The sequence below is a fragment of the Dermacentor albipictus genome, chromosome 1 (assembly GCF_038994185.2).
Source record: "Dermacentor albipictus isolate Rhodes 1998 colony chromosome 1, USDA_Dalb.pri_finalv2, whole genome shotgun sequence".
Classification (NCBI taxonomy): Eukaryota; Metazoa; Arthropoda; class Arachnida; order Ixodida; family Ixodidae; genus Dermacentor; species Dermacentor albipictus.
Window position 1 is genome coordinate 182,926,014 of NC_091821.1, and position 22,768 is coordinate 182,948,781.

At 47.1% G+C, this 22,768-nt stretch overlaps 2 protein-coding genes across 3 annotated transcripts in view; one reads left to right on the forward strand and one right to left on the reverse strand.

Annotated features, from left to right (window-relative positions):
- Nucleotides 1-22,768, reverse strand: part of eIF2beta (eukaryotic translation initiation factor 2 subunit beta) — a 73,217-nt gene that overhangs the window by 25,081 nt on the left and 25,368 nt on the right. The window contains exons 5-7 of one of the 2 annotated variants that reach the window (XM_070530364.1): nt 20,052-20,131; nt 14,963-15,111; nt 11,787-11,843 (exon numbers count right to left, since the gene is read on the reverse strand). In XM_070530364.1, coding sequence (XP_070386465.1) covers nt 11,787-11,843; nt 14,963-15,111; nt 20,052-20,131 — 286 coding nt within the window. Of the gene's footprint in view, nt 1-11,786; nt 11,844-14,962; nt 15,112-20,051; nt 20,135-22,768 lie in introns of both variants that reach the window. The other variant, XM_070530363.1, reaches the window with a different exon arrangement.
- LOC139056131 (uncharacterized) lies at nt 4,240-6,904 on the forward strand. The gene has a single exon (XM_070534032.1). It carries the CDS (start codon nt 4,441-4,443, stop codon nt 6,730-6,732), a length of 2,292 nt encoding a protein of 763 aa, XP_070390133.1. The 5' UTR covers nt 4,240-4,440; the 3' UTR covers nt 6,733-6,904.

Below are 22,768 nucleotides of genomic sequence, written 5' to 3' on the forward strand. Positions count from 1 at the left end.
TCTCTTCTGGACCATTTCTAGTTTATAAACATCATTCTTAAATTACAGGTCCCAGGCTCCCAGGCCATGCATGCATACTTTAGATGGGGTCGGATAAAAGTATTGTATTCAAGAAGTTTGATCTGGGATGGCGTGTTCTTTAGCTTGTGTCTAAGAAATCCCAGCTTTCTAGAAGAATATCAACAAACGTATGTATGGCTACCCCATGATAGTCGATTTGTAATATTGACTCCCAAGTATTTAAAATTGTTGACTTCAATCAAGGGATTATTTTTTAACGTATACCTAGATGTGAATGGACTAATTTTATTTGAGATTTTCATCAAGACAGATTTGCTAATGTTTAATTCCATCAACCATGTGTTACACCAATCAGAGGGACAACTTAGGTTGTTCAGCAAGCACTCTGGCTCGTTTCCACTTTTCATTGGATTGTAAAGAATGCAGTCATCTGCACAAAGTTAAGTTTATGGCAGAGGTCTCTACTGATGAAATGATATTGATGAAGGTAAAAAGGCAGGGCCAAGGACTCTACCCGGGAAATTCCCGATGTTACACGCACAACTTCAGAACTACAACCATAGACTTGGACAAGCTGTTTTCGGTTGGTGCAGTAGGAGCAGATCCAACTGATTAATGTGTAGACAATACTAGAAAGCTTCATGAGTAGTTTACCATGACAGACGCAGTCAAAGGCCTTTCTAAAACCTAAGAAGGTAGCATCTATTCGACCACCTTTATCAAGTGTTATTTATTGCAAAGTCGTGAATAGTGGCGACGAGTTGGGTGGCAGTCGAAACGATTTCCCTAAAACCATGCTGGAAGGCAGTAAAAATATTGCTTTCCTCTAGAAAAGCGATTGTGTACTGCAAGATGAAATGCTCTAGTAGTTTACAGGGACCGGAAGTTATCGATACAGGCAGTTAGTTTTCTACGTTCAGACGATCACCTTCTTTAAGGACAGGAACTGCACACACTGTACGCCAATCATCAGCAAGAATTGCATCATTCAACGATAGACAAAAAAGATGGGTAGAGGCGTGTGCAAAAGGATCATCGTACCCACTGCAGAAATACGTTAGGAATACTGTCTGGATCGCTCGATGATTTAATAATAATAATATTTGGGGTTTTACGTGCCAAAATCACTTTCTGATTATAAGGCACGCCGTAGTGGAGGACTCCGGAAATTTTGACCACCTGGGGTTCTTTAACGTGCACCTAAATCTAAGTACACGGGTGTTTTCGCATTTCGCCCCCATAGAAATGCGGCCGCCGTGGCCGGGATTCGATCCCGCGACCTCGTGCTCAGCAGCCCAACACCATAGCCACTGAGCAACCACGGCGGGTCGCTCGATGATTTAGTTTTAAGATTCAGCAACGAAGGAAACACAGCTTTGACAGTTTAAAATTGGCACATATCGTAGGAAGATAATTATTACTCATGTTCGCAGGGTGTTCCTGAGTGAATACCATGTGGAAAAATAAATTGAATTTGTGCGCTATTTTGGTAGAATAATTGACAATACGGCCATCCACTGACATCTTGGTCAGTTTTTTTGTGCTTGTCGCTCAAGCACCGCCAGAATCTATCACGGTTATTTTTCAAGTTAGGGAGTGAGTGGTTGAGGTATCGCGTTTTCGCTTCGGTTAGCCAAGCTGCAAGCTGGGCTTTCAATGAAGCAAGTCTACACTGGGTTTTGTTCTTTCTGGCACGTTTTAGCCTGCATTGCGAATATACTGTCGCGTGATAGTAACGGTGACGAAAGCAGCGAAGCTGTGAGTAACGAAACGCATTTTATTCGGCGAACCTGTGCCCTCAAGAATAGGCTACACTCAAGGAACAATGACAGCTGCAAACACAGTCTGCGATCGTCGAAAATCTGATCCTCGGGCCAAGCGCATCAGCTTTTATACATGAGCTATCAAATGTTCTAAGTAATCAGTAGTGCCTGCGTGTCTTCCAAAAAGTTCTACAACATTCGCGTCGCGCATCCACGCAATCAGATTACACAAGGTTCGGCGACAACAGACAGCGGATAGAACCATCGATGACATTCCAGGAACTTCTGATACACGCAGGCGCATCCTGCACTGAGTGATTATATTTCTTAGATGATGAAATGCGGTCATTCGATAAACAAGTACACGTGTCACTAGTCCCCTCTTAAAAGAAACACCGTCCCTATGCTGTAAACATAAAAGGAGAGCAGAAAACAAAACCACACTTACTAAGAAAAAGTAACAAAAGAACAAAAAAAAAATGTCCAAAGAAAGTCCAAAGCTCAGCTATGCAAAGTCCCAAAGTTCGTTAGCACTGGTAGAATGGCTTAAGTCGCATAACATGGACTATTTCAGGTCGTGAGTGACAGCGCTGTGATAGCAAAATGCCATCTGGCACGACCTCATAGTCGAGTGCACCAATGTGTCGGATGATCTTAAAGGGTCTGAAATATCGGCGTAAAAGCTTCTCGCTAAGTCCTCGTTGGCATATCGGGGTCCAAACACGGTCGCCGGGCTGGTATTTCACATAGTGTCCTCAAAGATTGTAGTGCCGGCTGTCGGTCCTCTGCTGGTTCTTCATGTGTAGGCAGGTGAGCTGTCTGGCTTCTTCAGTGCGCTTGAGATAGGCGGTGACGTCGACATTTTCTTCATTAGTGATGTGCAGCAACATGGCGCCAAGAGTCATCGTTGGGTTCCTGTCATAAACCAGCTCGAACGCCGTAATCGATGTGGTTTCATGCACCGCCACATTGTAAGCGAACGTTACATACGGCAGGATTACATCCCACGTCTTGTGCTCGACGCCAACATACATCACTAGCATGTCGGCAGGGGTCTTGTTCAGGCGCTCCGCAAGACCATTCGTCTGCGGGCGATAGGCAGCTGTTCTCATGTGGCTTGTCTGATTGTATTGCAGAATGGCTTGAGTGAGCTCTGCTGTAAAGGCGGTTCCTCTGTTGGCAATGAGGACTTCTGGGGCACCGTGTTGTAGCAAGATGTTCTCGAGGATGAATTTCGCCAATTTGGCTGCCCTGTTTTTTGGCAGAGCTTTAGTTTCAATGGAGCGGATGAGGTAGTCTGTCGATACAATACACTTATTTTCAGACGTTGATGTCGGAAAGGGTCCCAACAAATCCATCTCGATCTGCTGAAATGGTCGGCAAGGAAGCTTGATGGGCTGTAGTAATCCTACTGGCATTGTCAGTGGTGTCTCGCGTCACTGACAGTCTCGGCATATCTTGTTTCGTTGAAGTGAAAACGTATTCGCGAAGTAGTTCATTTTGGAGAGAATTTCAATGCAATGTGTTCTATGGGTCATCGACGAGGAATTAAAAAATCTTCGTTGTGGCAAAAATTTTGTTGAAGTTGACTTCATTGCCCCAGGATTCAATTGTACAGATAAACCTCGATATAACAAAGACGAAAAAATACGAAAGTTCCTTCATTATATCGAAACTTGCCGTATTTACTCGAATCTAGGCCGACCCCCTAAAGTCCGAAGCCAACAACAACAACAACAACAAAAAAAGATATTACCTCGAATGTAGGCCGAACAAAAAAAGCGAGGACAGCGTTCACAAAATGCAAGCTGCATTTATTGAATCTGAACGTGCAGAGCTCATTCAATGTCGTCGTCGCTGTCATTGTCACCTCTGTCACCTCACTGTCACCTTCAAACAGTGCACTATGTTCGGTACCGTCAAGCGCATTAGATATGCTGCACTTTTCAAAGGCGTGCACGATCGAAGTATCTGGGATGTCGTCCCATGCTGCAGCTACCCAGCCCACCAGCTGCGACAGTGATGCACGTTAGATGCGGCCCATTGCCGTTAGCATGTGGTCTTCGTCAGTCAACCAGTCCATGTAATATTTCCGCAGACGATCCTTTAAGGGGGGAAGCGGGGATCAGATCGCGATTTTCGCGAAAAAAATCGATTTTTGAAAAGTACGCTTTTCAGAATCTACAGCATCATTTCTATCTTGTACTGAAATATTTCACCGAAAAACAAACTCTAAGCACTTAAAATAAATATATTTGTCGGTGCCGGCGTCCACGAATCCGCCCGAAATCGCGAAAAAGCCGCGAAGTTCAACGCGCGACTGCTCGGCTTTCCCGCCACGGAGCGCCGCCATTTTGGTATCGTTGGAAAGCCCGACTCTTTGACTCTTTGTCCCAGCCCTTCCCTTCCTCCCCTGCCAGCCAGCAAGCGCACAAAAAAAGAAAAACAGGAGAGTGGCAGCACGGAGCAGCCAATGGCTGCCGCGCCCCGATTGGCTCTGCGCCGCGGCTCGTTGTAAGGCGCCTCCTCATTGGTCGACGCCGCGCCCTAATGGCGGCCGAGGCAAGGAGCGCAAGGAGCGTCTGCTTTTGTCCGCTGCTGGGAAGGCTTTCTGGACTTTCCTTCTCTTGTGTATCGAGGACGTCGACCACGTGCAATGGATCCGCGCACGTTCGAAAAGAAGTACCGGACGAAGCATGCCTACGGGAAGCGGAAACGCAAGCCCGTCACAGCAAGGAAGAAGCTGCGATTGTCAGCAGGTGGTTCGGCCGAGCCGAGCGTCCGTTCAGAATCGGCGGAGTACGCGCCCAACGTGCTGTGCGATCTCTCGCCCAACGTGCTGCGGGATCTTGCGCCGAGTCGAGCACCAGCCAGCGATAGTGAGACGAACCATGACCTTTTGCCGTCGAAGCGCGGGCGCAGTGTTACTTCACCGGTGACGATCGACATGCCAGTGAGTCTCGCCGTACGCGAGCGTCCCGTCGCAAGTTCGTCCAGCACAGATCACGGAGTGAGCTTGCAGCGGTCATCGCCGCCCGACTGCAGAGCATCGGAGACGCGCTTCCGCGGTGAGTCGTTCAACGCCGAGATGTCTCCGCAGCCAACAACCGCCAGTGAAGGCAGTCCCATGCCATCGACGAGTTCCGGCGCTTCGACGGAGCTGCAACGCGGGCGCACGCTCGCTGCCGCGGATGCGCCGGCGGCCGACCTTGCCGCTCATCGCAGTGTTGACTGTTCGCCCAGTGAACGTCGCACTATTCAAGCTCACCTGGAAACACGATTTGTGTCCGCGGAAACTGCAGAACTGCAAGCGTCGAGAGTTCGCGAATCGCTTCGCGCGGTTTCAGCAACGGAGCGCAAGTTCGGGCTGACTGGCTCACAGGAAAATGCCATTCCCGCACCTCCAGAAGAGGAGTTTATGCTTGTTCAAGTTGCTGCTTTGAACTCGCTGATTGGTTCCCTGCTTTGCCCAACTTGTCAGCAGCCCGGCCTAGCAGTGCACCGCGAGACTGAACTGGGACTAGCTGTGAAGATGGTACTTTCATGCATTTCCTGTGGTAGTACCCTACAGTCTGAGTGGTCCTCACAAAGGAAGAGCGGCTCTAGAGCTTTCGAGGTCAACATCAGAGCTATGCAAGCAATAAAGAGCATTGGGAAAGGACCAACTGCTCTTAATGACTTCTGGGCCACCATGAATGTCTCGCATCGTGGGTTACACCACAAAACATATGATGGGCACCTCAAAAAGACTTTCAAGCCTGCCGCAGCGGCAGCTGCACACAACATCTTCACAGAGGCTGTAGAGGCAGTGAAAAAGGTGTACACTGAAATGGAGACAACATTTTCAAAGAACATAACAGTAGTGTATGATGGCACATGGTTGACACGCGGCCACAGCTCCCATACCGGCGTAGGCTGTATAATTGATTTCCATACAGGGCTTGTGTTGGACTGCATAGTTCTGTCCAACTTCTGCCTTGGGTGCAGCCGACAGCCAGCAGAAAGTGACCCCAACTATGCTGAATGGAAGCAGCAACACCAGTGCCAGAAAAACACTGATGTGAATTCTGGAAGAATGGAGGTTGAGGCTGCACTACAGCTCTTCAGGCGCTCCTTGAGCAGAAATGATTTACGGTACACAAATATAGTTTGTGATGGGGACAGCCGCATGTTTCGCACCCTATGTGATGAAGAAGTTTATGGTTTTGTGCAGCTATCTAAAGAGGACTGCATAAATCATGTTAAAAAACGAATGGGGGCTGCACTTCGCTCTTTGGTGGCCAAGGCAAAGAAAGGAGAGCCACTAGGTGGAAAGGGGGGCCTGACACAGCAGCTCATCAAAAAACTGACGAACTACTATGGCCTTGCTCTGCGGAACCACTCAGAAGTCGAGGAAATGCAAAGGGCAGTAATGGCGACGTACTACCACATCACATCAACAGATGATGAGCCCCATCATGAGCTGTGTCCCCCTGGCCCCCTTAGCTGGTGCAACCACCGATCAGCTGAGGCAGAAGGGCAGCCAGCACCAGCTCACAAGTACAAGCTTTCAGCTAAAGTTGCTGAAGCACTCCTGCCTGTGTACCAGCGCCTCTCAGACCCTCAGTTGCTGGCCCGGTGCAGAGGAGGCAAAACTCAAAACGCGGCTGAGAGTCTCCATTCAGTGATATGGTCACTAGTATCAAAAGACCAGCATGCCTCACTGTTTGCCGTGGAAACAGCAGTGCACGAGGCAATTTCAAAGTACAACTCGGGCAGTCTGAAAGCTTATTCAGACCTGTGCACAACATTGGGCCTGCGCCCCGGTGCCCTCTCTCTTCAGCGGGCTGTCGAGAAAGACTCCCAGCGAATGAAGAAGGCACGCAAAGTCCATCTCCTGAAAGGACAGAGGGCTAAGAAGTCACCTGCTGCCAAGGACACCAAGTTTTACAATGCAGGAGCATTCTAGACAGTGTGTGCCAGTATGGAACTTTGAGGCTTGTTTTCTCAAAAGTTTGTTTTGGGCTTATCACCTCGCTCGTGGAAAGCATAGCACGGCAATGGGAGCACGGATTTTAATCCTGTTTGTTTTGCTGCAATTGCTGAAGTGTGCCTTATGTCAAGACAGTCTCAGATTTACCATTTAGCCTCCCCATTTTTTTATTACACAATAATTGGAGCATGATACATTCTAAACATAAAGAGAAGGTGCATACTATATCGTTTAGAAGAAGAGCAGAGAAATTTAAAAAGAAATTAAGAGAATCTTGACTTAGAGTATACTTCTTAGTAACTATTAAAAACATTTACAGACCCATAACCCATTTTGCTGTCACGCTAGGCTTTCCACGAGCAAGCAACATGTGAGCAATATATAAATAATGATAAAATAAAAACTACTGAAGATATTATTGTGAAACTTTGCAGCTGTCTGTTTGATGCTATTTCGAACCTGTATGCCAAATTTCATCACTCTAAGATAAAAAATGAAAAAGTTTGTTCCGATCCCCTCATCCCCCCTTAAAGGTTTGTTGATGCAGACATCAAGTGGCTGCAACTGGCCTGTCATGCCACCCGGTATGACAGCGAGGTCCATGTTCGCTAGGGCGAGCGCAGCCTTCATGTTGTCGGTCAAGTGCCCACGGTAAGATTCGACGACAAGGAGCGAGTTCTTTGTCAAAAGGGCTCCGGGACGCCGTCGCCACACAATCTTGAGGGGGGAGGAGGGGATCAGAATTAACCTTTTTCTTTTTTGACAGAAAGGGCTGAAATTTGGCACACACACTGCACATTGCAATAAGGAGACAAATGTAAAATTTCATTAGGATATCTTAACTAGTTTTTTTTTATAAGAATTTATAAGTTCCTTGCTTGTGGAAAGCCTGGCACAGTAACGAAACATGATAGGGAGCTGGGAATACTTTGTATATTTGCCTAGATGTCTAATCTACATCAAGACAGTGTTCGATTTTTTTTTGTGCGCTAATAATTTTTTGCTCAACATAACATACACATGACTGCGCTTCACTGCATGGAGCCATGTAGTAATTGTGAAATAATTAAATAATGGAAAGGTAATGAAACATTTCAAGACTGTCTTTACGTACAGCACAGCTTGTGGATCACAGCAAAACAAACTGGACCAAAATCGGTTCAGCCATTGTTGTGCTACGCTTTCCACGAGTGAGGTGATTGACAAAAAAAATGCAACTGAGAAAACTGGCTGCAAAAATTTAAAAGCACTGCAAATTTATTAAAAAGCACCAGGGCTGTAATATTTTGAATCATTGCTGTCAGGCATCTTCTTACACCTTTGCCTCTTTGTTTGGTGGGCTTTGGATTCCTTCCTCAGGCGTTCTTTATCCTTTTCTTGCGCCGTCTGGAGTAGTGCATGACCACCATTGTTACTGCCAGACCAAGCCTGGTATCGCAGTGTACACCCACAGAACGCTGTTGGCATCTTGGGCAGAGAGTTTTAGCGATCAAAGAGTTCATCGCGGAAACAGGCATAATAATGAACTCACAGTCACAGGAGGCCAAAATTTGTTCTTGGCATTGCTGCTTCCGCTCAGTCGCGGACACTGCGCGAAGGGAGTCGCGAACGCTGCATGCCTGCGCTTCTACAGTCACCGCTGACACAAAACGCGGCTCGAGGCGCGTCTGAATCGTACGACGATTCATCTGGTGAGCCTCGAGTCACCATACAGTATGTAGCTTGTCGACGGTTGGGGCTCACTCACAGGCTGCGTGTCCCTGTAGCACCATGCATCGGAAACGCACACCGTCTCTGCCGGCGATGGAGACCTTCGACCCGCATCGCCTTCAACAACGCGATCTCGGTTGCCGACTCGCTAGGCCGTACGCACAGGTGCGAGAGCCTCTGTTGGCACGTTTTCTGGTGGCTTGGTTATCAGTGTCGATGTCACAGGGCGATTGTCGGCTTCGCTGCTGGAATCGCACGGTGCAAGATAACGCGGCACGTTATCCGCGTGTTCAGTCGGGTTCTCCGCTTCTCCCGCTGGCCGCCGTCTTTTTCTCGCCGTAGGAGGCTTGCGCTTCCGTTTTCCGAAGGCATGCTTCATTTAAAAGTTCTTCTCGAACGAGCGACGATCCATCACTGACCTGGGAGCTTTCATAAATCCGAATTCTGCAAGTGTCAAACGAAGAAAGACGCCGCCGTGGTTTTCAAAGCAGACAACTGCGGTCCGCTGTGGTTGCCAGCTTGCCAGCTGCTGCAGCAGCAACCAATGGCGAGACGCCTTTCAGTACGGCAACCAATCGGAGGCCCGCTTTCATCGCAGGGCCCGTGTGACAGCCTCTAGCAGACCCGCGCTTCTTTTGTGTAAGTGTGTTTGTTACAAGATGGTGACGACCGAAGAATTCAGAATTGGAATGGCGAAACTTCGAGCTTTCGAACGATACCAAGATGGCGGCGTTTGGTGGCGGGAAAGACCAGTTAGGGCTCCGCGAACTGCGGTGATTTTACGCGATCTAAAGCTGTTTTCTCGCCCTACGCACTGATAAATTAATTTTTTTCCGGCAGTCTTGGTGCGTTTTCAGTCAAACCATTTTGATACAATGTAGATTAGGCATTGCAGACACCGAAATGCGTCGTTGCCAAAAATAGATCTTTTTTGCGATTTTCGCGATCTGATCCCCGCGTCCCCCCTTAACCCACTCTTCCACCATCACACCCGTCTTCCACCCGTTCTCAATTGCCCGCACAATGACATTTCTGGAGAAAGTTTCTCGAGCAGGCAGCGTCTTCCTTTTAAATATCATACAACGAGGGAGTTTATGTCCATCAGCTGTGCAGCACAGCATCACAGTTGCGTGCTGCTTCTCGTAGCCCGCAGAGCACACCTTCACCTCCTTCGCACTCTTTTCATTCACGGTGTACGCGACTGGCATATCAAAATACACAGCCGTCTGGTCGGCGTTGCCGATATGCCCAAGGTTGTAGCCTGTCGCTTCTCTCTTTCGCAGCACGTAGCGCTCGCTGAAAAGCTATCAGATTTTCTTCTAAATCGCTTCGCAGCTTCTGGGTGGTTGAAGTGCGACGTCGGAGGCCGAAGCCGAAGCGCTTCATGAATTTCTGAAGCCAGCCCCGGCTGGCTTTGAAATCCTTTGGCGTTAGGCCTCGCTCCCTCGAAAGTTCCCTAGCTTTTGCTTGGAGCACTTCTGTTGTCACTGGAAGGGCACCTGCTCTCAGAGTCCGAACAAAGTCGGCCAAAACTGTCTCCACTTCGTAGTGACGGCCTTTCTTTGGTCCGCTAAATGCCATCCTCGTTGCGGCGCACGCAAAAAGCTGCTATCGTTGTACCCTCCAACGATGGACGTTTTTCTCGTCGACGCCGAAGTCCCGCCTGGCTTGAAGGTTTGACGATGCCTCTGTGGCTATCGCAACTTCTCGGTTGAAAGCAGCATTGTAGTGGCATCTCCTGCTTGGTGCCATCGCGATAACACCACGCTGCACACCGATACGGCCGACACGACACAGGTCAAAATGGCGACCTCGCTTCTGTACGGTTGGCTATTGGCACGGCTAGTGGCAGCTGCGATACTGACTTTTCTAGATGGTGCTAGCTATGCACCATATTTAGCAGTTTCAAAGAAAAACTGGCGCGCTTTTTAAAATCCTCGAATCTAAGCCGACCCTAGAGTGTGGAATATGATTATTTGAAAATAATTATCGGCCTAGATTCAAATAAATATGGTAGTTGTACTGAAATTCGACTTGTTACGCAAATAAGTACAGTCGCCGGAATGGGGCCGCGGAATTTTCAGAATTATCGGGCAATCGAAAAAAGCAAATGTGAATGAGAAAACAATTCATTGATAAATTTGGAAGTCGCGAACGAATTATGCAGTTTCATGCCATGTACGCTGATGATATCTTCTCGGCGGTACGAATTAAGCGAAGCCAGCCACGCTTACACGTGCACTCCACCCCCGCGGCTAATAGCGTCACCCGCACTGGGCCGGATGATGCTATCATGAAAAGCTCCAGCAGCGGGGAGTGAATGCTTCGTCTGCCTCTCGCTCCAACAGGTGACCGAAACTCCAAATTACTCGACCTCCAATACTAAACGCACGGTAAGACAGTTTACATGGTGCCACACCATTTCGGCACGCCCACTCTCTGCATAGCCAGCAGATTACCTCTAAAGCAGGACGCCCGGCTGTGTATGCCCTCCGCTGCGCTTTCAGTTACATGCAGACACGGCAGAGACGGACGCCAACTTGCACCCCACTCCCCACCTCACATGGGTGGCACTCAAAGCCACCATCTTCTTGTCTCAACCTCACACCAAAAGCACACAGTGCGCAGGGCACAATAGGAGTTTATCGCACTTGGACTTTAAATGGAACATGATGCAGCTCCACTTCAGCAGTCGCTGTTGTCGCGCGGTAAGCGATTTGAGAGCTGCGTTTGCAAGCAGCCACTTGCAATTCAATCATTTGACTATCTGCGCCTGTGAAAGTTTCCATTTATTGTCTCGGTATCCCTTTGCGGCGGCAATGAAATTGCCTTATATTGAAATCCCATACAAACACTTCTTTACACTGAGGTTTTAAATACATAGTGTTCTATGGACAAGAGGATATGAAAAGTTAAATACTTCGTTATATCGAATATCATTATATTGAGGTTTGTTATATCAAGGTTTAACTGTACACATTTAACATTGACCACATTTTTGCTGGCACAATATGCACCAGAAATTTTTTAAAGGTTAGCAGCAAAATTGGAGTACGGGACATGTGAATTTCAACTTTAGCTGTAGGACATTAGTTTGTTTCGAATACATTGAAACCTAACATTCGAGCCGAAGTGAATATTGAATAGCATATTTGATCGAATATTTGAAAATATCAAATATCTGCACAAGCCCAATTTATTACTACGCCCAAATAAATAATTGTCACATAACTGCTCGCAAAAAAAAGCACCAAATGACAGGATATATACAAATTCTCAGTTTACAACCATTTTTTTTTTTACTGGCACAAATAACTTACCTCGTTCCTAATTCTGCTAGTAAAAATGCTTGCACATGCTTGGGCTGACGATGCAACCTGCAGTAAAGAAAAGCAAGATGTATAAGAGAAATGCACTTGCCAGAGCGATCGCACAGCTGATTGCATTATTAGTGACGTATGGCTATATCACAGGAGTGAAACATGTGGCACACTTTCATGCTGCAAACAGCAAAGGCTAATTTTGAATTCATTGAGGTGATCAATAACAAATGAATAAAGTAAACAAGGAAGGCCACATTTGGTAAAGGAACGAAAATGACCACATAAGAAGCTTGAATTTGCAGTTGGTGCTACAGCTGCAATAGAATTTGGAGCAAATTTCAGAGTGAACCCCAAGCTTCAGCAGAGAAAAAAATTATATAGTGACGCATCACTTCGTGAAGGCGGGTTACACGCAAGCATATGTGTGCTGTTTCGAAGTTTCTAAGCTATGCCGTTTTGCCTAACACACTTGCATTAGTCGCAAGGTGCCTAGAACTTTCTTCGGGAGTTCCGAAGAAAGTTCTAGCCCGTGCCCAGCGTGTGCAGGCGACTCCGGGGTTGGTAGGCTTTCGCACGGCCTCTTGATCAACAGATGAATCCGGTACATTCATAGCGCACACAGAGTCCGTAACAACTGCCATAAGAGGTGTAACCAGTGTACCTTCCCCCGGCCCCCGCTCCTCTTCTCCACCTCCAGGTGCCCTCCGAGTTTGGCGCTAGCACAGCACACAGGCCTCTGACTTAAGGGCATTTTGCACACGTCCATAAAATCACTAATGTGCTCAAAGTTCTGGCACGCCAAGAAAAAAAGTACTCTTGAGAATAGTAGAGCCTTGTTAATATGTTCCCGTTACGTACTGTATTTACTCATGTCTAGGCCGACTCAGATTCTAAGCGACCTCCAAAAGTCCGAAGCAAGGAAAAAGAAACACTTATCTCGAATGTAGGCCGAACAAAAAAGCGAGGACAGCGATCACAAAATGAAAACAGCATTTACTAAATATGAACATGGTGAGCTTATTCTACATCGCTGTCATCCCTCACTGCAACCAGCGCATGCAAAACGCATCTTCCATTGCCCCCCTTCCAAAGACTGACATTTTTCTCATCGATGCCGAAGTCCCACCCGGCTTGAAAGTTTGATGATACCTCTGCCATCAGCACAACATTTCGTTTGAAAGCGGCAGTACAGTGGCATCGCCCGTTTGGTGCCATTAAGATAATGCCACACCGCACGCTGATACGACACAGCTCAAAATAGCGATGTCACTCATGTATTTCAGTTGGCTACTGGCATGGCTAGTAGCAGCTGCGATACTTACTTTTCTAGATGCCGCAAGGTATGCACCATATGTATCATATTCCATTAAAAACTGGAATGTTTTTTAAAATCCTCGTATCTAAGTCGAACCTAGAGTTTGCTATATGATTATTTGAAAAAATACTGTCAGCCTAATTTGAATAAATACGGTGCGCGTTTTCCCGGCACTAACGTTCACGATCGAGAACACAAAAAATGTCCCAAGAGAGTTCATCTCATTTTTTTACCGGTTGATACGTTCCCTGGAAACACTATTTTCGGCACCAATGTTCAGTACGTTGCCAAACTGTGATAGTATGATACGTTTTCCGGCCGCGAGATCCCACGTAAACAAGAAAATGTGCGAAGTGTGCGATCGAGAATAATATATAGCTGCCTGTGCGGCAGCTTCGTCGCAATACTCGCCCACCAATCTCAAGAGAAAACTGTAGCGCGCACTCAGTTTCTCATTCGGTACAAGAAAACCTTCTCTGGGGTCGGCACATGTGACATTCACAACTATCACTGTCAATCCTATTGCGATAAGCATGTTTGCCTATTTGTTTCACAACACGTGGTGCCGTCAGAAGCCTAGCACGCGCTTTTAATAGGCAATAACCGAAACTCGCCGCCATTCTCTGTTGCAGATTGCGACCACCCTTCCGGCTGCTAGATTCCACGTGAAGAAGAAAAGGCACAAAGCGTGAATGCAGTCGAGAACAGTATATAGCCGTCCGTCTCACATGAAGACGACGGTGCGCCCAGTTTTTTATTCCGGTAGCAGCATATCGCCGCCCGGGTCGTCGCATACTACATTCACAGCTATCGCAGCCAAACCTATTTCAATAAGCATCTTCACCTATCTGTTTTACAGCGCGTGATGCATAGTGCTATTGGTAGCGTACTGCACGCTTTTAGTAGGCGATAATCCAAAGGTGCCGCAGGTCCCTGCTGTAGGCGGCGCGATGTGGGCATCACGTTTCGCATCCAGCATCACCCAACAGATCGATTTCGCTTCAATCCCGTGGCACTCTTAAAACACCACACAATCCAAAAACAACAACACGTGTCTTGGGCCACCGAAGCACCACCAGCCATGCGTCATTGGCTTCTCATGCTGCAACGATCGGCGCGACACTTCGCATTACGTAGATGCCAACAATAGTTGAGTGCAAGTTTTTTAGTTACTTCGAATTGTGCGTCTTTCCGGTTAGTGCACTTCTTCCTGAACATATGAATGAGGTTCTACTGTACTAGTGCTATAACCATGCAACATCTAATGGCCCCTGGGAAGAAAATCACTGAATGAAACCCGAGCTGTAGTACTTTACGATGGTGGAGTCGGGGAGAAATGCGCACACTGCTATATGACCGTGATAAAACTAAGATTATCACCTCTACTCCTTCCAGCAACATGAAGGTGGCAAACAAGACTGAAAACCAGCTCTGCTGACTTGCGTCAGAAGAGTAGTGATGTCCGTTGCTAGGCGCAAGCTGGTAGTTGCGCCTGTTTTTTAAAGTTTGCATGCAACTTAATTTGACGTTTTCAGCCAAAATCTACAAATTTCTCACGTCAATGTAAACTGTAAAATTCATCCTTGAACAGTTATTTAATCTTACATATTTTGTACAAAAAATTACAACTTGTGAAAACTGAGTGCAAATGCACTGATGGCTGTTGCTACAGAGGCAGCACTAGTTATTTTTTCTAATTGTTTAAGCTAGGTGGCACACAATTATCTATAAAAAAAAAACTCACAAAAACATCTATAGAAGGTCAATATGAATAAAAGTCCATTCATAAATTCTGCACATCACAACTCTTACAATTTGGCACGTCAAGCAACTTCACAAGCACAGTGGCTGTACTTACATCTTGCAGATCTCCAGGAAATTGGCAAAAGAGGACTTCTTGGTGCCCACCTTCAGTACCTGAGGTGGCCGCATCACCAGTTTCTTCTTCTCACCAGCCACCATGTCTGGGTTTTTTTCCCTCATAATGTTGAACACCCGTTGTAAAAGCTACAGTGGCAAAACGATGCATATGAGGTTAATTTTTCGCATTGACTACACCAACATGTTCAAAGAAAACTGAGGATATCCCAGAATAAATAACAACTTGGTCCACAGAACATAAAAATAACTAACAAGAAGGACAATGGAGTGTAACATTTAGCAGGAAACACCAAAGCAGACCTACTGGTTCCAGAGAACAGCAGTGGTCTGCCAATAATTCAAGTGTTAACAAGTTCAACGAAGAAAAAATTATGTAGATCCCAACACACTGTGGGAATCGATGTAAGCGAAGGTTTCTGTGCTGGTTGCTTTGATTACCGATAATTAGCAGTGATGTTGACAGCGAAAGCTTCATTTGTTCAACATTTAGTCTAACACGAGAGTGGCGAGTTGATGTTAAACGTTAGCATGCATGCACCACTGCTGTCTGTCTGTGCAGTATACAGAACACACAGGGAGAGGTGTTTGCTTGAGGAGGCGTTCACTATTTCATAACCTCCGTGAGGGTTGAGCATTGTTGTTGCCTCTCATGGCACATCACATCATGGCAGAAGTATTAAACTTGAATTGGATTATGGGGCTGTACTTGCGAAAACCACACACGAGGCACGCTATAGTGGCAGACTCCGGATTAATTTTGACACCTTCGTTTCCTTTAAAATGTCCCTAAATCTAAGTGCACGAGCGTTTTTATTCTGCCCTCGTCAAAATGCGGCTGCCACGGTCAAGATCAAATCCGTGACCTCGAGCAATGACACAGCTGCAAAGCTACCGCAGCGGGCACAGAGTGTTGATTTCATGGTCATCCATAGTGTCGCCTGGACCTTGCGGTGCGCTTTAATGCGGCTCTGCTTCTGCATGCCCTGCGTAATTTGCCCGCTTGACATATTTGCATGTTTATTTTTCAGAAATAGCGGAAACGTACCAAACCGCACCAGTTACCAGTTTCCTCGTAACCGCCTGTCCTGTCTATAACAGCAGGGTTTCCTTGCCTTCTCACATCACCCCCCCCCCCCTTCCCATATGGGAACTGCCTCTTCTCCTCCCTCCTCTCTACAGTTCTATCTATGTCCCCTCCGGACTGCTCCGGATAGAAGACAAAGCGCTGCAGTTTCTGCAGTGATTTTGAGGGGGGTCACATGTAATTACAGCTGTCAAGAGGCTAATATGAACACACCCAGGGAGCTCCAGAGGGCATTGTGCACATTCCACGCGGTGGGGTTTTTCATGCTCTTGTCATGTACAGTCACCAACTGATTTTTTGGACTCCAGAAATTTGAACATGCTCGATTATTCGGTCTACTTCGCGGCACCGCCATTCTCCCCGTAGACCATAGGCTCCCCATAGGCCGAAAGTTCGGACACTTTGCAACCTCTCGTCTGATTTTTCGGACACTCCTTGAGCCTACTCGATCGAGCACCATGCACCTACTTTGAGCGGCGCACGGTTTGACTTGCTGAACGCCATTTTTGTTTTGAACGGAGCCTCCTTGCTGCCCCACGAAGTGGCGCTACTGCAAATCCCCACTCATCATCATCGTTTCTGCCTAGTTCGTGGCCACAGCAGTTCCGGTCTCAGCTTCGTAAGCCATGTCAAGACAATCCAGCAGCTGATTTGATTCTTTCTTCGTGCACGACGCTACGAGTAGGCCACATTTTTTGTTTGTGCGATTGGTGTCAGCGTGACGGCGTGGTGGTATTTGCTTTGTGCAATTTGTCGAGGTTGCGGTGATCCAATACGGCATACAGAAACATCGCGTCGTGTCTAATGGCGCCGACAGTGCCCGCACAGACTGCGCTGGGGAATGCCGGCAAGCGGGTGCCGGGAGGCCTAATATTTGTCACCTTCCGATGTGCTCCCTACTGAAACCGAAATTGTTCTGCCAAGACCTGCGCAGTGGTTGCATTGCGATTCCGGACACCGTCTCATTTGACAGTTTCACAAGTGCTGACACTGCTGTACTGACATGCAGAGAACTCGACAACGGCAAGATCATTCATCAGGTTTCTGCTGCACCGCCGGACAATGACTCCGAGACGGAAGATGACGGACCATATGCCACGCTGCCATCACATGCGGAGTGCGTACAAGCAGTGACTGTGCTTTCAGCCGCCTATAGTGGCCGTACAACCCTCTTGGAGATTCAGGCTTATTTGACTGCGCGTAAACGGAACAGTGGCAACGGCGCATTCACGATTTCTTCAAGCCTACTGCCGAGCCCGAATAAGTGCATGGAAATAAAGGATTTTTTTTTTCTTAATCTGCTTTTTTGGACACCTGTTTATTCAGACATTTCCGCAGTTCCCGTGAGGTCTGAATAAACGGCCGGCGACTGTACTTCCAAGCATGCCAAGCTTCCCCGGTGTTCCAAGCTTTGTACTTCCTTAACAGTGTTTACTCATCCCAAAGAATAAACGGGGCCTGTGCAAATCTCCAAATTTTTTAAAGGAGTGAAAACACAAAATTTTGAAGTGGAGGTAACACGCGAGATCGATTTATGTGGGCACATACACATCATCTGCAAAATATAAACAGCGGATATAGCTTAGAATGTATTTAAGGGGGGACGCGTCCCTCGAAAACTTAAAAATCGCGAAAAAGGCGATTTTTGAAAAACCATATTTTTGGGTTGTACGTCTCATAAACCAACTGTTCTGTAATAATCAACACCTAATTCAACCGCAAAGAAAAAAAAAAAAAAACGCTACTTTTGGGGCCACCGCGGCACAGAAAACACGCGCGAATGCTGAAATGAAGTCAAACTTCACGCGTGCGCCATTCCCGGCCCATGCGGCCTGCCCGCGCCATCTTGGTGTCGTTTTGACCGTGAATTCTTTCTTTGCTTTGCCGCTTTGCAAAATGGCATCGTCGGCGTGGTTGAGGTACTATTGGTGTTTTCCCGCGATTTGATGTGGAGCACTGATTGGCTGGAGCAGCGCGTACAAATCCCACAGGCTAAAGCACGCCTGCCATTGGTTGCTGCTCAGGCGGAGCAGCGCGTTCAAATCCCGCGGGCTAAAGCGTGCCTGCCATTGGCTGCTGTGCGGGCGGCCGCGGCTCCTCCCTTTGATGTCGCGATCGCCGCGCTCGCATCGTTGCCCCTTGCGCTATCTTTTAGATTATTTTGTCAGCTTTTTTTTTTTTCGCTAGTACTTTGCCGCACGCAATGCCGGCGAAGCCCAAGACAGTGCAGATGTTCGGTGCGTGGGAGCGCGATATGAGTCTCGTCTTGTACGAGCATCGAACTTCCGATCTTCCACAGACGGTGCCGACTGCGTAGACGCTTTTCAGCGGCAGAACTGTGCTTTCGGCTGTCGCCAGTCGAAAATCCGGCACATTGAGTGTGCCTGAAGCCGCAAGGGTTAATTAAAAGCTCCACAGGAGCTTTCTCATAAGAAAATACGTGTTCAACTTTAAGGCCTGTTTTCTCGAAATGGATTTTTTTTGTTAGTGGTGCTGGGGAAGGCGATATCTCAAGAACCACTCTTCAGATTTCTATGCCGTTTTTTTATTTCTGTTCCTGAATGACTTTGCCATGGGGTAACAGGCTTCTTTTCTGGAAAGCTGGTGCAGTTCACTTATATTAGGCAATTCATTTTTGATGAATGCGGTCATTACTGGCTACATCAAATTCAAAGTTGTCTTAAAATTTTTGGGAGGGGAAATTAAAGAAAAGGGCTCTTTAGCCCCCTGGAATATCTATCAAGCGATCATCACAGTGAATTTCAGTTTCCTACGATGTCCTGGCATTTCTCCAGGCTCTTCCTCAGGCATATACATGAATCATCTAGTTAGACCTCAACAACTGTGGAACTAATAAACACATCTTCATGAAACTTTGCAGTTCCTCATAGCTTGGTGGTGTGAACGTACCCTGAAAGTTTCATCTGGATATATTAAATAAGAAAGTTCGGTCTCCAGGGTAGCCTCCCCCCTCAAAATCAATTTTAAAGTATGTGTGCAGCCAACTGCAAAACGCAACACCTCACGACATTGACATCAAGGAAGGATTGTAAACAGAGAAAACGCTAGGTCATGAATTTTCGTTCGCTGCCATGCTGCTTGCATGTGCTTTTCTCAGTTGTTGTTTGTAGTGGGATGCTCTCCATGTCGCTGCAACTGCAGAATTAGGCGGCAGTTTTTGTCGTGTACGCAGATTTCCCACACAATCAGCTTGACTGCGCTGCACTGACCATTGAACATGGCCGATGCAAGGGTATTGAGGTTCGTCCTTGCTGTCGCTGACCGCAATATCCGAGTCACTGCTTTCTAGTGGATCGAATCGAAAATGATTGGCCACATCTAATACAGTGGCGACTCCAGCCTGCAGGAAAATGCTGCTGCTGGATGACGACGAAAACGATGACGTCGATGGTGGTGAGGACATCGCAAAGCACGTGCAGGCATAGCAGACAAACTAGCATATGTCAGAGGTTTTTGCGTTCATGTGCCTAGCTGTGTTTACATTCCTTCTCTAGCCCATCTCGTTGCTCTCTGAAACCGAAACTTGGAGTGGTCACTACCAACAAGACTCCAAATAATTACCTGTCACATTCTGAAGTAAATGAGGTTTCGTGCCGTGATAACTGGGTCATTAGCTACTTATTAAAGCGGAAAAAAACCAGGTCAAAAATTTTGTGTCAGTACTCCTGTAATATGCCATGCAAGCACTGACTAGCAATTTCACCAGCACCACATGACAGAGAATGGTGCCAACACAGGCAAGAGTACCCATGTAAACAGCATATGTGATAGTACTGCTGCCTTAGTCTGCTAGGTGGTTCCATCAAGTGTGTTGCAATCCCAGTTGGGTGATTATTTCAAAGCACTACCTACCACTGAGCAGAAAGAGCACCCCTGAGGAGCCAATGGAAACAGAAAAAAGAATAAACACAACTGGGCCCTTAAACTCGAAAAAAAATGCAACCAATTTCGGAAAACTCACCTCATCATACGTGTAATCTCTGTCGCTGCCTGACCACGTATTGGAACTGCTGGTGGTGCTCGACTTGGTGTCCATGTCATCTGCTAAAAAGCAATGTGCACAAATATGTATACACAAGTACAGAAGCCTTAGGATCATATTGCTCTACCATCATAGCGAAGCAAACGTTTGGCAAGGCAAACAAGTACCAGACATTCACCTGCTTCAAGTCAGTGTGCACAGAGGAAGCCGCAGTCCCATAAAAAGTGCCAACAAAGCGAAAAACACTAGGTAGTTTGAAGAGGCAGCAGAGTTCCTCCAACGCCGAGTAGCAGGTCATAACATTGATTCAGGCCGACCTCTCAGCTTTTCTATCATAATAAATGCTCCTCTCTATGAAATCACCCTAAGAGCATTTTCTTCAATGTTAAAATGCAAAGTAATAAGCATATCTTATTATCAGCTATTAGCTAAAATTTGCCACATAAACAGGTCATGTTATGTCATGGAAGCTGGTAGTATATTTTCACTGAAGTGGTGGTGCCAGACCGCTCCTACATGTGCATTTTTTTTCTCACTTCAAAAGATCTGTCCTCGGTGCAAGTGGAACTGGGAACAACAGGAAACAAAAATATATTTAGCTTGACTTAATAAGTGCCACTTCTACCTTTCAAGGATCTCCACCATATGTGTACTACACTGAGCTATATGAGCAGGAACACATGAACACGTGACAAATGGCCTCGCACCCGACGTGGGGCGATTCGCGGCGGCCGCTGCCGGAAACAAAGTGGAAAGGGCACCGCAGTTCTGCTAACTGTTTGCACTACCGCCACGCTAGCGTTGCTACAAAACGGCAGCTGATTGTGTGTCACCTGCTGCTAGGGATAATATGAGTTCATATCAGTGGACACAGCCACACCCAATGACCCATCAGGCTATGTAACTACTGAGGGGTCGGCCGTGACATAGCCTGCCATGATACACAGTATTTGCTTATAGTATCTAGAAAGTGTTGGCTGAGCATTGATATGTCTGTTTTATTTATTTCTTTTTTTCTAGAACATGCTTATGAATTAGACCACGGCTGCCTGTGCCTAGCAGTCATCAGTGTTTCAGCGCCTAACAATGTCGCGAGTGCCTTTGCATAAGTGGGAAGAAGTCGTCGAATTGTCAAAGTTACACGGAGAGCAACATGGCTGCCTTGACAGGCTGCCAGTTGAAGACCGTCGACAGGATAGTCCAAGCATACCGAGATGAAGGATGTGGCGTGCAAGAGGTGACCCCCGCACCACGTCGATGAACCAAGTCTTACAAATTGCTCCTGCAGTCAATGAGAAGCCACTTCAAAGTGCAAAGGACATGCACAGTACTCTCGACCTGGCAAACGTAAGTGACAGCATGGTACGACGAAGGTTAAGGAAAGCCACACTCTGAAGTCGCATTGCAGCTCAGAAGCCCCTTCTCACAGCTGCCAACAAAACTGTTCACCTGAAGTTCGCTGTCAATCACTGCAGCTGGATGGATGGATGGATGTGTGTTGTTTAGTGGCGCAAGGGCCAGGTATGGCCAAAGAGCGCCATGACTGGCTGCAGCTGGAGGATGGCGGATTGGAAATATGTCATCTCCGGCGAATCTACTTTCTCGAGCCACTGGTACCAGCAGAAAAAAATTTGGAGGATGCTTAAGCTTCGCCTTTAAGAGTGGAACACGATAGCATTCAAAGATCCCCGACTGCTTTTCGCGCTTCCCGGCAACTGCAGCGTATGCACCTGTTATGTTTACTGGGAAACGTTCGCGGCGAATGCTATGCACGAAGGCGGGCTTTCTGGTCAAAACGCGGCCTCTTGCAAGGACCGCAATGCGGCAGAGGCGAGCACCATCTGGAAGTCTTTCAAGGAAGCGGGTGCGCTGCTCAGTGGACTCTGGGATATTTACGTGCTGGCGTGTGCAAATGTCGGACGCCATATCCAGTCTGTGCTTTGTAGAACACTGGAAAAGGGGTTTGAGTTTTTGCATAACATAATTATGTTTTCTTGTACATTTAAATTACAATCCAAGAGCTATCATGTCTGTAGGTTGTGTGCAAGTCGTAGTTTACGATTTTTGCACGAATTTTAGCTTGGGAAATTCAATTAGTTCAGTGAATTCCTTGCATCACATGAACGGCCTGGGTATGTGTGGTTCGAATACCTTTTTGGTGATGTGACGTCTGACCCCGGATGCGGGACACTGGCACCGGATTTTTGGCAACACGGGCTCCTTAACACTGTCGCGTTAAAAGAGTGTGGCACATAGAGAGCACATGCTTCTGTCCGTAGAACATAAGCGGACGCACGTCAGTAAGTGTGTGGGCAGCTATTTTGTGTGACAGCCTAAGTTCCCTTGTAAGAATCTCTGGGAGATTTACTAGTGCTGAGTATTGCACCATTGCTGGAGCATGAGATGATCCCATATGCACTGGATGGCCCACACCCAGGTGGGTACTATCTATTCCAACAGGACTTGTCTCCTGCACATACAGCAGAGGTCGAGACATGTCTTTTAGATGAACAAGGGGTAACGCACCTTGAGTGGTGTGGAAAGGGTGCAGACATGAGCATAATAGAGCATGTTTGGGCATGTACGAAGGCTGACCTTTCCACATTCTCGTTATACTTGGCAATCGCTGATTAACTGTGGGACGCTATACAAGAACAGTGGAAAAGTCTTCAAGGTGAGACAGCCTTCATCGAGGC

Coding starts and splice junctions, on each gene's coding strand:
- LOC139056131 (XM_070534032.1), top strand. CDS start 4,441: ATGGATCCGCGCACGTTCGAAAAGAAGTACCGGACGAAGCATGCCTAC.